This window comes from Plodia interpunctella, chromosome 11, assembly GCF_027563975.2.
Source record: "Plodia interpunctella isolate USDA-ARS_2022_Savannah chromosome 11, ilPloInte3.2, whole genome shotgun sequence".
In the NCBI taxonomy this organism is placed as follows: Eukaryota; Metazoa; Arthropoda; class Insecta; order Lepidoptera; family Pyralidae; genus Plodia; species Plodia interpunctella.
In genome coordinates, this window is record NC_071304.1 from 10,314,094 (window position 1) to 10,327,465 (window position 13,372).

At 34.4% G+C, this 13,372-nt stretch overlaps 1 protein-coding gene and 1 non-coding gene across 2 annotated transcripts in view; both read left to right on the forward strand.

The window, feature by feature from the left end:
* Positions 1 to 5,068, forward strand: part of LOC128673405 (ETS-related transcription factor Elf-3-like) — a 38,511-nt gene extending 33,443 nt beyond the window's left edge. Inside the window, exon 2 of the mRNA XM_053751211.1 lies at positions 1,578 to 5,068. Coding sequence (XP_053607186.1) covers positions 1,578 to 1,815 — 238 coding nt within the window. The 3' untranslated portion in view covers positions 1,816 to 5,068. The remainder of the gene's footprint in view (positions 1 to 1,577) is intronic.
* Positions 5,069 to 12,797: 7,729 nt separating this feature from the next.
* TRNAK-UUU (transfer RNA lysine (anticodon UUU)) lies at positions 12,798 to 12,870 on the forward strand. The gene has a single exon. It is a non-coding gene; the product is annotated as a tRNA-Lys (tRNA).
* Positions 12,871 to 13,372: the final 502 nt, after the last annotated feature.

A 13,372-nucleotide genomic window follows, 5' to 3' on the forward strand; every position in this document is an offset into this window, starting at 1 on the left:
TTAAAAAAATATATTGTTATATAATTAATTGTGTAATTTTTAGTCAATAAATTTAAGTACTTGTCTCTTAAGCTGTCGAGTTATCCTCATATTATTGATTTCATATACGAACATAAATATTCTGGTCAGACCTCACTCTTGGCATCGGTTATCGCTGATGCTGTATTTTATTAATGATCTTCAATGGCTTAGTGGTTGACATTGCATAATTATACTTCTTAATCGTCTTACTTATTGCCCATAGCATCTGCATACTAAATAAGATAATTTAAATTAATTGAATGTAACACATCAATCTTCTCATAATATATGTGCATGTAACATCATATTTAGAAAATGTAAGAAGTGTACGCACTTAATTTTACAATGTCTCGTAGACATTAGTGATGACCGTTATATCAATTGTCACGTGTAAAAAATGAAAATTTATCACAAACAATAACAATAAATTTATATCGACTAGTGTAACCACATGAGATAGAAGATTTTCATACAACTTCCTGGCTCAAATTGGCTAATCTTGCAGATTGGGCTAGGCACGTGATGAGGGACAGAAAACGTCAGGGCTCTGTGTGCTTTCTTCTCATGTATTTCTAATACACACATCTCTTTCGTGTATCTATCTATAATCGAATTGGAAGGTATAACGGGTATATAGTATTCTTTATCCACAATTTCAACTGTAAATTTCAATCACACCAGACCATGGAATTAGCAAGTACTACGTACTAAATCCATGCACCAGCCACATTGTCATGTTAGAACTCTTTGAAATCAAAAAAAACAGTACATTTTTATCTCAAATCCTTTAAAGCACCCGGAATTTTTTAGGTTCATTTTTATTTAAGTAAACTATAGACAACATTGTAGGTACCTATCACTGGCATTTGCGTCAATGCCTTTGTCACAAAGTGCTGTACGGTTCTTTTGAATCATATCTGTGGTTTTAATGAAAATAATTTAGACTGTGTCCATCCAGTTAGTCATGTAGGACAATGTGGGTTGATTCAGAATGAAAGTCATAGTTTTACGTAATCGCTCATTCATGTTCTGTTATTGGACTATTAAGGGCATTTGTACTAATGATTATGGTTTTATGAAATTAAGATATTTCTAACAAATTATAACAAATTCCATTGCCATTTCAACAAGTATCACTTCTCTCTTGTTTCTATTTGTTAAAAAAAGCACCCTTATACTATTTTTTATCATGTAATCTAATGATATTTTTAAAATGATTTTAATAAATGATTTTTTATTTTTTTATTAATCCATATAATGTAAATTGATAAACCTCCCCATGAGACAGCTGACTGCGTTTTACCCCTGGATAACTATAAATCCTACATAAGGTGTTACATTATACAATGTCCCTTATACATTTTACCTCTTGCGCCTCCGCAATAACTATTCTAGGTATACCAATAAAACGTTTATTTTCTACCTTCATTTGTAATTCTTTAAGAGAAAGATTTATTCATGTATATTTACTAGTAATTGATCGTTTGTAATCATGAGAAACTTTCAGAAAAAAATTTCTTCGCACGTTACTAAACCAAAATTCCGTCTCTTTCCAGGTTCGTGAAGCCTGACGAAGTCGCGAAACTCTGGGGAAAACTGAAGCAGAACGACAACATGACCTTCGAGAAGTTCAGCCGAGCCATGAGGTACCACTACAGACAGTCAGTCCTCGTCTCCGTGCCCTCGGCCAGACTCGTTTACCAGTTCGGCCACAAGGGGCCCGACATCACCACCACCAATCCTAACTTCTCCAAAGTTAAATCGGAGAACATCGAACAACTGACGTATTCCTAGTTAAATTTTAAGGCTTAGGTTAGAATTGTTAAATCGATGCTCAGTGTACGGTTAAGTCAAGTATTATAGGCAATTTCGAACGTTGAGGCGACGTTGGTAGGATCGCTCGTTGTGAGTTTTGGAAGTTCCTTTTCGCGGTTTCTACCAGTGTTTGGGTGTGTGGTGTCACCAGAAGACATGCCACTAGTTTGACCTGACTCTTCAGCTACAGCACACTTTTCGCGAGGTTATTTGTAGATGTCATTGTTGTCTTTTTGTTTTTTTTTTTGTGGCATTTGTACTTTCCTGGAGATTTTTGAAAGTCATCAAACTAGTGTATGTACAGTCCGTCGTTAATCGACGTGGTCGTTACGATATCGTTTAATATATTAATATTTATGGGATAACAGAATGTACACCAATTTACCGGTGGGCAACGTCGACCCATGTACCATTTAGATGGTTATAATAAATAGATAGGTGTTTTCTGAAATGTTATGGATGTGATTAGTTCTGACAGGCTCAAATTGATGTATCTAAGGTTGTATTGCATTGTTATTGCATGTGGTATGTTACCCCACATGTGACCCACAACGGGGCACGGCTCTCCCCACACGACTCCGTTGTTGGGTCACATGTTGTACTCCGTCAATTAACGGTTGTAAACCCTTGTTAAAGTGTCCATATTACTTTATAAGTGACTTTTAATGTATTTTTTAGAATTTTTGTCTCGACGAGTTTTCTTGGATTGCCCCGGTCCGATGCTTCGAATTTTTGATAGAGTTTTAATATTTTCATTGTTACCATTATTATATTAAAAAACTTAGTCTAATAACTCCAAACATTCCATTTTAATTTATAAATCAATAAGTTATTATAATTAGATTTAACGAAGTTGCCATATGTATTCAGCGTTTGTTAAATGTACTTAAAAATCGAATTTCCTCATCAGTCATTGTCATTGTACTCATCTTCATTAATTTTATATACTTCTATGTATTAGATTTAAGTGTTGTGGGAAACGACAAGTATTGTTATCTCCAATCTCAGTGTTGATTAAAATAATTATAAAATAAAAAGGCGCATTGGTGCAATGTTTAAAATTTTTGACATAAAGATCTGTAGGCCAAAGATTAAGTTCGACAAATTCGTTTTTAAGATTTTACGGATAAAGACATAATAATTTTTGACAATTTTAACGTAGGATTAAGTTGACGTCTCTCAGGCATTTGCTGTGATGTAAAATAAAAGTTGGTCGATTTCTGTATATAGTTTCTTATTCTGTTAGGTGATGTAAGATTATGTTTTATTCTTTTGTTATACATCTTTAGTTTTCCATAATTTTGATGCATTTTATAGATAATCTGAAATTAACCACTGTTTTTAATTTTTTGGACCAACTCGAGGTCACATTATATTATTTGACAAAAGGAATAATTCCATTGAATGATATTTCGTCTTTTCTAAATATTATTCCAGTTTGCAGTATTTTTATATTTGTTAATATTAAAATTGAAGGTACATATTTTTACGCCAAATGACTTGCAGACGGTTATAACGATGATGTTTCTGAAAATAAGATATTTTTTAAAGACGTACATTTAATAAAGGAAAAATGCAATGGTATCAATAGTACAACTATATGAACGAAATGGAATTTTGTAATGTTTAATAATCAACAATTTATATATTATGCAATAACATAATACGTAGATTGTGCCGTGAAGATACGACCTTTGACGTCCTTGGAGAAAAGGCTGCGGTGAAGTTTGTTGCGCCGCTTCTTCTTCACCTGCGCTTTGGAAGTCGGCAGTAGACTTAGTTTAAGTAATTTTTTTTCGACGTCAATAAGTTTTGTATCTTCTTCTCCTTATTTAAGAGCTACGCTCTTGTCGGTGGATTATACGCCACACCTCTCTATTCTCGGCTTTGCTTTTAAGGTCTCGATACGAAACAACGCCTGTCTTCTCTTTCAGTTGGCTTAGCATAGCTTTTCCTCGGTCAATGTAATGGAGTCATGTATATCGTCCTAAATTGAATAAAGAATTCTGAAGAAGATATTTTTTTCAAGACATTTTGTTCCGTTAATAAAATACACAATAATCTAAGCCGGCTGTCTCTGTACTGGTGAATGGTTCTTAAAGTTTAATACCGCGTTGAAATTAAGAGATAAGTATTTAATGGCACAATCTATATATATATTTTATATCTGAAAAGTTCAGTACAAAACTGTGTCTTAATATACAACGATAAAAAATATATACGTAAGTATCTAAAATACGTAAAACCATTTTAATCTGAATAAATGGAAATTTCTATAATGTAATTTTATTATTATTATTATTATTCTGAATTTATTCGATATTCCAATTTGTGTGTATTTATAAGATTAGATAAATTGTATCAATAAATTATTAGTCAAGTTTAATGACAATATATTAGGTATTGAACGATTGAATTCATTTTCACTTGTTTCAAATCTTCTTAGCGTGTCGACTCGGCGAATCACGTCACTGAATACGCCTCCGATACAACATCATAATTTGTTTCTTAATGAACTCACAATCCAAAAGAAACAATATATATTATTAATTTTCTCCACATATGGATCTATTTAAAAATATTAAATGAATTAAAAATTACAAAGGGGTACGAATTATATAAGTAGTTATATACATATGTATATATATTTACAAAAATCCGGAACCGTTATTTGTGCTCAATTTAGGTTACTACCGTGGAGTAATTAATATAATTATTTGTATAATTTTCCGTATATATGAGTAATGGCTTATTACATACTTATAATAATTTGTATTTATCCCTAATCGATCGTTCAAATTTGTCCTTATTTAACATTATTAGACATTTTTGAAGTGAAAACTTCTTTAGCAGCGTCGTGGACTTTTTGTGATGAGTAAAAAATGTTAAACTCGCGTCAGGACACGTGACCCTGATCGAAAATTCGTAAGACGTCAAAAATGCACAACGTTAATATTCAAGTTTTCACTTCAGCCGGCACTCCCGCAGTGCAACCCGTTTTTTTTTACCATTTACTTAGTTACCGAATGACGTCTGTTATATATAATTTGTATAATATATAGGTACTACCAATTTATGAATATTTGGTGGCCATTTTATGTACAGTTGAATTTTTTTGATTTATTTTTCTAATAGTCTTAAGATATTTGTTGTTACTGCATGTGCAATTTGAAGTTATGATTTCCGAAATAATTATGTCAGTAAGAGAGAAATATACGATTTATGAATGTGAGCGATGTTTTTTTATTTGTATTTTTTTCAATCTCCACTTTAAATTTAACAGCGAGAACAGGCAACAGTTTCGTTAAACCTATAATAAGTCAAAATGGCTTTATTTATTTATACTGGACAATATGATTGCCGAAATATGTGTTAATCATATTTTGACAATATGTGACAAACAGAGAATAAAAAGAAACCGACGCAATAATAAAAGTCACTTAAATAATTATCCTTCCGTCGAATAACTCAAGTAGGCTTCACACTATCGCCGATCATTGCGTGTTCATGAACATAGTTTGTATGAGAGCTGTTACTTAAAGCAATGAAAAACCAGCAATGTATGCTGAATCCGCTAACGTTAGGCAAACTGTTCGTGGATAGTGTGGAGGCCAGCATTAAAATAAGTCACATTTCAAACAAAATTCCAGATTACATAAGTACAGAGATAGATGCACAGACACACAGATGGACGTCTGTCCATCTGTCTGTTGAGTTTAGAACCCTAAAAAAATAAGTTAGCGGCTGGAAAAATATGCAAAATAGTTACACTAGAGCCATCTACCATGATCTAAGGGAAAAAAGATTTGCAAAATGCGCCATCTATTGCCACTTCTTCTAATCTATGGCTTTGCGTTTGATATGCTTAAAGAGACTTTGTAGTTAAAACATTGACTACTAGATGGCAGCTATCCGACACACCATAGCTAAACTCAAAGAATCCGAAACGATTTTCCGACAGTTGCTTCGTCTACGAACATTTCGCCGACAGAATGTTTCGACATCGGGCGTTTGAACGACAGAACCCTTAATCTATGAACGATTCGCCGACAGAATGTCTCCTCTATTCTGTCGGCGAATCGTTCAACAGATGTCGAAACATTCTATCGACGATACGTTCACAGACGAAGCAATTGTCGGAGACAGGCGTTAGAACGATTTGTGACAGGCGTTTGAATTGTCGGAGAACCGTTTCAGATTCAAACTCAAATACCAGCCGGTATTTGACCATCGCGGACCAATGGAAGATTCGGTATACATTGTTGGTTTGTAATGACAAATCGCTAAATAAAAGCACTCATATAAACTACGCAATGCATGAAGCATTCACGATGGCATCTGTCCGAGTTCGGCGGTAGTATGGTACCGAAACCGCCAAAGTTCGGCATACTGTTCGACAATCTGAAGCCGGCATTAATTGAAAGTATCACCTACGTCAACCAAATTTCACAAAAAATTACCCATCCGTTTGAGCGCGAAGAAGCAACTACTTATAAACTTTCACCTTTATAATATTAGCAGAAAATAGGTAGATTTCATGAAAATCGGTACGAACAGTCTAACCGTGAAAGCGTAACTGACAAATAGATCATTTGCACTAATAAAATCCGCGACTCCGCCCGTTGTAACAAAGAGGTAACATAAGGTAACGGAGCCTTGTCGACTTGATTTTCTGGAATAATATTATACTCAAAAACTCAACTGGTCAATTGAGTGATTGTCGATTACATTCGTCACAAACATACAAGAACTTTCGTCTTCATAATATTTGTACAGCACTATAGACAATAATACTTCAATCCATAGAGTTATATCGTTTAGATTTATTAGTGGAACTAAGCGGAGAATAATTTAATGTGAAAAACCTAATCTTTCTAAACATTATTACGCTATAACACCACGCTCGTAAGTAATATCATCTCAATTCGCTCTTCCGCGAACTACCTAATTCAACGTTTACGATCTAGACGAACGATTAGCTGCATCACGTCATGATGACTAGGTGACTGCTTACCGTCATTACTGTCATATCACGCGCCGCGGGCGCCGTGCGTCACCCGCGGTCATTGCCAGGGAGAGGCTTTTATGTGACGATGTCTTAATATAATGTAGTAATCTATACTACTATTACAAAGAGGTGAACGTTTATGAGTTTGTATGTTTGAGGCGGAATATCTCCGAAAGTACCGAACCGATTTTAAAAATTCTTTCACCATTACAGTATCCAAGATTGCTATGGGCTATGTTTTGTCTCAAAATTCCCACGGGAGCGAAGCCCCGGGCAACACCTAGTATTTAATATAGTCTTCTTCTACTTAAGCTGACGTCTGTTCATCTTCCGTCTGATCGAGATCGTTTTTTTTTATTTACTGAATCAGTGTCGCCTATTTAAATTGAGGCACGACAATTCTAAGAAACATCTTTGCCTTGAACTTTACAAATTAGAATTCAAAGAAAATATTTCAATTCAATCATTAAGTTATTCAGTAACTGATTGAAAAAAATCGTGGATGTTGGTGTGACTCTAGCCGGGGATAGTTTTCTTCATATTCACATCTGCTACAAAAGAGTTGACTGTATCCAGACGGCTGGACACACATTGTTTCAAATATAGCTAAGAACAATCTCGACGAAATTCTCTTTCAAATAAAAAAAAAACTAAATCAAAATCAGTTCCGCCATGTAGCTACTACGACGCAAATATACACAGACACATTCAGTCGTCGAGGCTTAAAAGAATATAATAGAACAGATCCAGATAATTTTCATCTCGAAATTCTTAACTTTTATTCTTATACCTACTTCATTCACTACTATTACAAAGATTAAATTAAAAATTAAATCTTCGTAATAGTAGTGAATGAATTGGGTATCCCTATGAAGTACATTACGTGTAACCAATTTTTCCACTCGACTGTTTACTTCCCTTGATCAGACATGATAATCCACGTGGGATCCAGCTGGTATATATCATATCTACATATTTTCTTATTCCCACAGCCTTCTGTATTGGTAAACATTATATACGTGAGAACATCGAGAAAGAAATAAAGTTGTCGATTCTCACCGATCTTAGATCCACTGTTTTGTTATGGTAATTTGGAAGAAACCTCGTTTGTGAAACGCCACTCGTCAAATAAAGCCAGATCTGTATGAAAGCTAAGTACAATGTATTTTCTCTTTCCAAAGATATCTATTTCTAATATCTACTAATAAATTCAATCTTAAAAAACAATCTCACACCTTTGTGTCTGTGCTGCAGCACTATTTAATGGCAATCCTTCAGAAATAGTGACAGTGGATAATGTTCTACCTTGGTCTTAATGTTCGCAAAGGATTTTTAAGGAAAAACTAAATCAATTAGATAACAAAAGCGTGAGAAACCATTCCATTGTCCATCTCATCGGGATGATGTAACTTACTGTGAAATTTTACATTTACTAATTTATAAAGAAATTCGCTGCATTAATATTCTCGAGCTAAACTCGCGAGAGATGAGCTAGACTAATATACACGATCTGATACGACGTGATCGTCTGCCGCAGTTGTTTTGCTGTTTAGACATGTCAATTCTGCTCTGAAGGCCAAGAGTTCCAATATCAGGAGTTGTATTACTATAGGTAGATCTCAGTTTGATTTGTCAACTGCCTACTCTAAGAATTATTAAAGCAGTAGCAAATTTGCAACTCATTGATATTGATAAAATAAAATCTATAAACATTTAAAGTTGATTGAAAAGTTGAAAAAATAAAATAAAATTATAAATACCAACTTTTCCAATTAAACACATTTAAGGTGGCTATGGAACAAACACTGCTTTTGTTGCTAAGACATTATTTAATCGTGACGTCACGTTGGAGTATCATTTAGTATGAAGCGTTTGGACGAAAATGTGTGATATAATTTTGTCATATCTTTGAAAGTATTGTCATTACCACAGTAATATATTTCATTGGTGTTTCTAATAAGTAGTCATAAAAAAAAATTGTCATCTACCCTATTCATTCCCGTTTAATTATAGCTAACAATATCGATTTTCCTACAGATAGGTTTTTACTTTCGGGCGGAAGGTGCAAGGTTACCGCGCTTCCGTGTAACCGCCAATTTGCCGTGAAATGGCGCCGAAAGCCGTGACAACAAAATGGCGGACGCACGTTCAGGTGCCCACATTCACACTCGTGACTCGCGAAATTGTGTATTGCAGGAATTGCGCCTATTTAAATTGAAAAATACGAGATTGGCACGGAAATTAAGCAGGATTGACACTGCAAAAGTTTAGACACTTTAGTAATAAAAAATAAATTTAATGTTCAGTTTAAATAATTACCTAAGTAAGCTAGTTGAGGACATTTTTCGAAAAAATCTGTTTGCTATCTTTTTAAGGATGTTTATAGCACCTAAGTACATTATAATTTTTTAGTCGTGTATTTTTATAAACAATAATGACAAAAATAAATTGGAATCGAACGGGAATTGAACTCACTCCCTTGTCTACCCGGCCGGGACAGTGCTCTTATTGTGTGATCTTGTTGTGTATTACCACAGATTATACAAGACTTCCAATCATCATCATCATCATTTTCAGCCTCTTTGTGACCACTGCTCAGCACAGGCTTCTCCACCCTCCTCTGTCCTGTGCCTCTCATCCATATAACCTGCGACTTCCATTATATCGTCCGCCCATCTCATCACATGTCGTCAGACACCTCTCTCAGCCCTGGGCCACCATTCAGTCAGCACTTTTTACTCCACCTGCCATCACGCTGACGTGCCAGTTGTCGTGCCCAGTTCCACTTCAGGTTCATGACCGCGTCTCCAACGTCCCGAACGCTGTCGGATACCTTCCAATACCTTAGCTATTCTAGCCATAGAGTAAATTGTAGTCTATTGACTACAAAAAATGTGTTTCATACAGGTACAACAAGCAATCGTTATATAATTTATCTCAGCAATGGTTTGTTATTTTAAAATTACTTTAACCATATAATATGGTTCACAACAAGTTATTATATTGCTAAAAATATTTGTCCCATCACGCCTTTGCAATCAGAGTATTTAACCTGTCATCATAACAAAAGACCGGTCATTTTCCGAAACCACCGGTGATTATACAAATTATGTTGTCAACAAAAAGCACCATTCGATGCGCCGCAATCGCTTCCTTTACAAAAACTACCCGATACGACACTTGTACTGAAATTGAATTATGTCAATTATCGGTTTAGAATGTCTGGGTCTGGAAGCGATCGAAACAGAATATAAGCAATATAAGCCGCTCCTCGTAGGTTAGCTTACAACCTGTCGCTATTGAATCTCTATTCCACCAATAATTTCGCCATACAAACTAATGTTGTAGTATCGCAATTCTTGGCTCTGTCTGCCCCGCAAGGGATAATGACGTGATACTGTAAATCTCTACCACTATTTAGTACGATAAATAGATCTATTTTTATCTTTGTTAAAAACAATTGTCTTATTCCACATGTAAATCCGAAGATAGTTTTTCCTCTTCCTTTTACGAATAATATTCCAATCATAATATTTGTCTCATGTACTGCTCAGCTGCTGCAAATGCATTTCAATCCATATATATCCAAGGTCATTACGATAAACGTCAAAAGGTTCTTAATCTGAGGTTGCTTTCAAAGGTCATTGAAAAGTTGACAACCATCGGGTCACTGTCACCAGATCAATGCCAAAATTACATAATATCAAAGACATTGTGGATTAAACACAGCTCGAATGCGTGAGGGAATCGGACATTCGCTGCAGCCTTTATGTCCGTGACGCAGCAGACTCCAGGAGTGCTTGTCTTCTCTGATATGTCCACGACCACGACTTCAGTGTGAAACAAATGTCTGGCTATAATCTTCCGCTTAGCTCCATCAGAAGGGGTAAAGCTAAAAAGTGCAGGCTTAATTTTTGAAAATAATATTGAGATGAAAAAATTCTGGAATCGAGCAGAAATTGAACCCGCGCCCCGTCTATCCGGGACAGTGCTCTTGACCACTGAGCTATCGAGACCATGCCAGTTCGACTGAATTAATTCATCTCTTTTCGTCTTACGCCGACGTACAGTATTTTCATTAGAGAGTAGGTATTCTACTAATCAACATACCTTGTTACAAGCAAGAAATTTTGTTTTTTTAAAATACTCAAGCATTTATTTAAATTGATTTGTTATACATGTAACACATTATTTTTATTTTTTTTTTTAATTTAATTTAAAAAACATTTATTTTTGCTGGCTTGATGTCGTCAAAGATACGAGCTAATAGTCTTACAACTAGAGATCCCGACGACCGTGCGAATTGGGGATGATATTGAGAGATTCAATGAACATTAATAAATTTTTACTAGACCCTTTTCTGTGGCATGTTATTATTCTCGCAACGCATCTGAGAATAAATAAACAACAATATTCCGAGAGAGGGGATGTAGCCTCCACACAATCGCCAAACTCTGATAGATGCCGACACGAATGCATGAACATTGCGTTTTTTGTATGAGTGCTTTTATTTACAGCAATGAAAAGTCAGCAATTTATACCGAATATGCCAAAGATTGGCTAACTGTTCGAGGATAGTGTGGAGCCAGCATTTCATATACAATTTAAAATCCCTTAATAGCCTTCTAAAGTCCAATCCATGCTTATATAAATGCGAAAGTATATCTGTCACGCTTTTACGTCTGAACCACTGGGATTTGGATGAAAATTGGAATAGACAATAGTTAACGTACCCCGGAGTCAAAAATAGATTACCGCAGGCGAAGCCGCGGGTAACAGATAGTTATTAAACTCTTCGACAGTGCAAGAAGTATCGACTGTCATAACCTGGAAGAAGATACTTTCTGGCCTCGGTTGTTTATATCAACAAACTCTCTTGTTTCTCTTTGTGTCTCTGTTTAGATTGCAGCAATGTCGTGTCACAGCGCTGACCTGGTCATCATCAGTGTTTGTAAACAACACGTCAATACCTTGGCTAATTAAACCGATAAATAATTCAGTAAAAATTACATTGAAAAAGCCTCAATTACAAAGTTGCTTGAATCATCTCAGCGCATTCGCTATATTGGCACCGAAAATTTACAACAAAATTCCAAATCAATATAAAAGCTTAAACTTAAATCTATTTGAAAAACACCTCAAGTCTTTATTAACTGATAAATGTTATTATACTTTAAATGATTTCTTTAATGATATACTCAGATAGAAATTAGAGCTAGTATATTTTTTTTTTATTTGTAGTGCATAGCACGCTTCTCTTTATTTATTTATATTCGCATATAAGTTTAATTCATAGTAACATAATTTGTATTCATGTTTTTGGCAAATAAATATTTTCTTTCTATTATAGTAAAAAGTGACGGACTGACGGTTTCCAAACGGCTGAACATAAGCAAACAAACAAATAGCTAAGAATACTTTCGAAATTCAACCATATTACGGTCCAATAGAGTTCCACACACAGGGTTCCTTGACATGCGGTGCATTTTTTAAAACTTTTATTCTGTTGGTAGGTATAGAATAAATAAAAATAATGCTTCAACCTAACGATTTAAAAAAAAAAAAATTGATTTCAGAAGATGACCATTTTACTATATCTATTCCTCTTGAATGTCAAGATTTTCTTTTTATATTCGTCATTCAGCTCATTAAAAATGGATGTATTCAATGATGTAATTATAATCATTATGTCATAGTGTCCAATAACCTTGATTCAACGTTAGTTAACTTTATTGAACTTTATAGTATTATGTAAAGCTGTGACGTAAAAGTAGCAAGTATAATGATAAAATATAATAGTTAGGTTTGTAGGTAAGTACCTAAGATTTGATATAACTGAAAGTAACAAAATAAAACGATTATAATCAACACATTCCAAACCCAACCAGTTTTGCTCTCTGTTACTGAAACGATCCGGCCGCAACTAGATGACTATTTCAACAAATTCGACAGAGCCCGGATAGCTCAGTCGGTAGAGCATTGGACTTTTAATCCAAGGGTCCAGGGTTCAAGTCCCTGTTCGGGCGGCTCTGTTTTTTATTTTTTTCTTTTTATTTACGTTGGTTTATTTAATATAATCGCATATTACTTTATAATTACATAAAAAAACATTTTAGTAGTTTATTTATAACACTGTACTATCAAAATAATGTCAATTATTTGTCTTGGCAGTTATTATAGTACACACGTAATCTTTTTATAAGTTACTACCTTATTATTATTATTATTTTTATAAATTAGATGAATAATTTATTTTTTCACAAACGTGGCTTGAAATGGTACTAATTTTAAAAATAAGTAATTAATAATAATAATCAACTGTTGTACGAATACTATATTTGCTATTACATTTTGACAGGCGTAGTTAGTGGTGTCGCAAGTTTAATATACTGGAACTGTTACAAATTTTCGTATTGTCATACTAGACCTTATAACTGAAGTAACTGATTGGTGTTGAATGTTATTTATGTTTACCTACTTATACGTAATAATGACACCGACTCAATTCATACTTGGATGAAACTAATT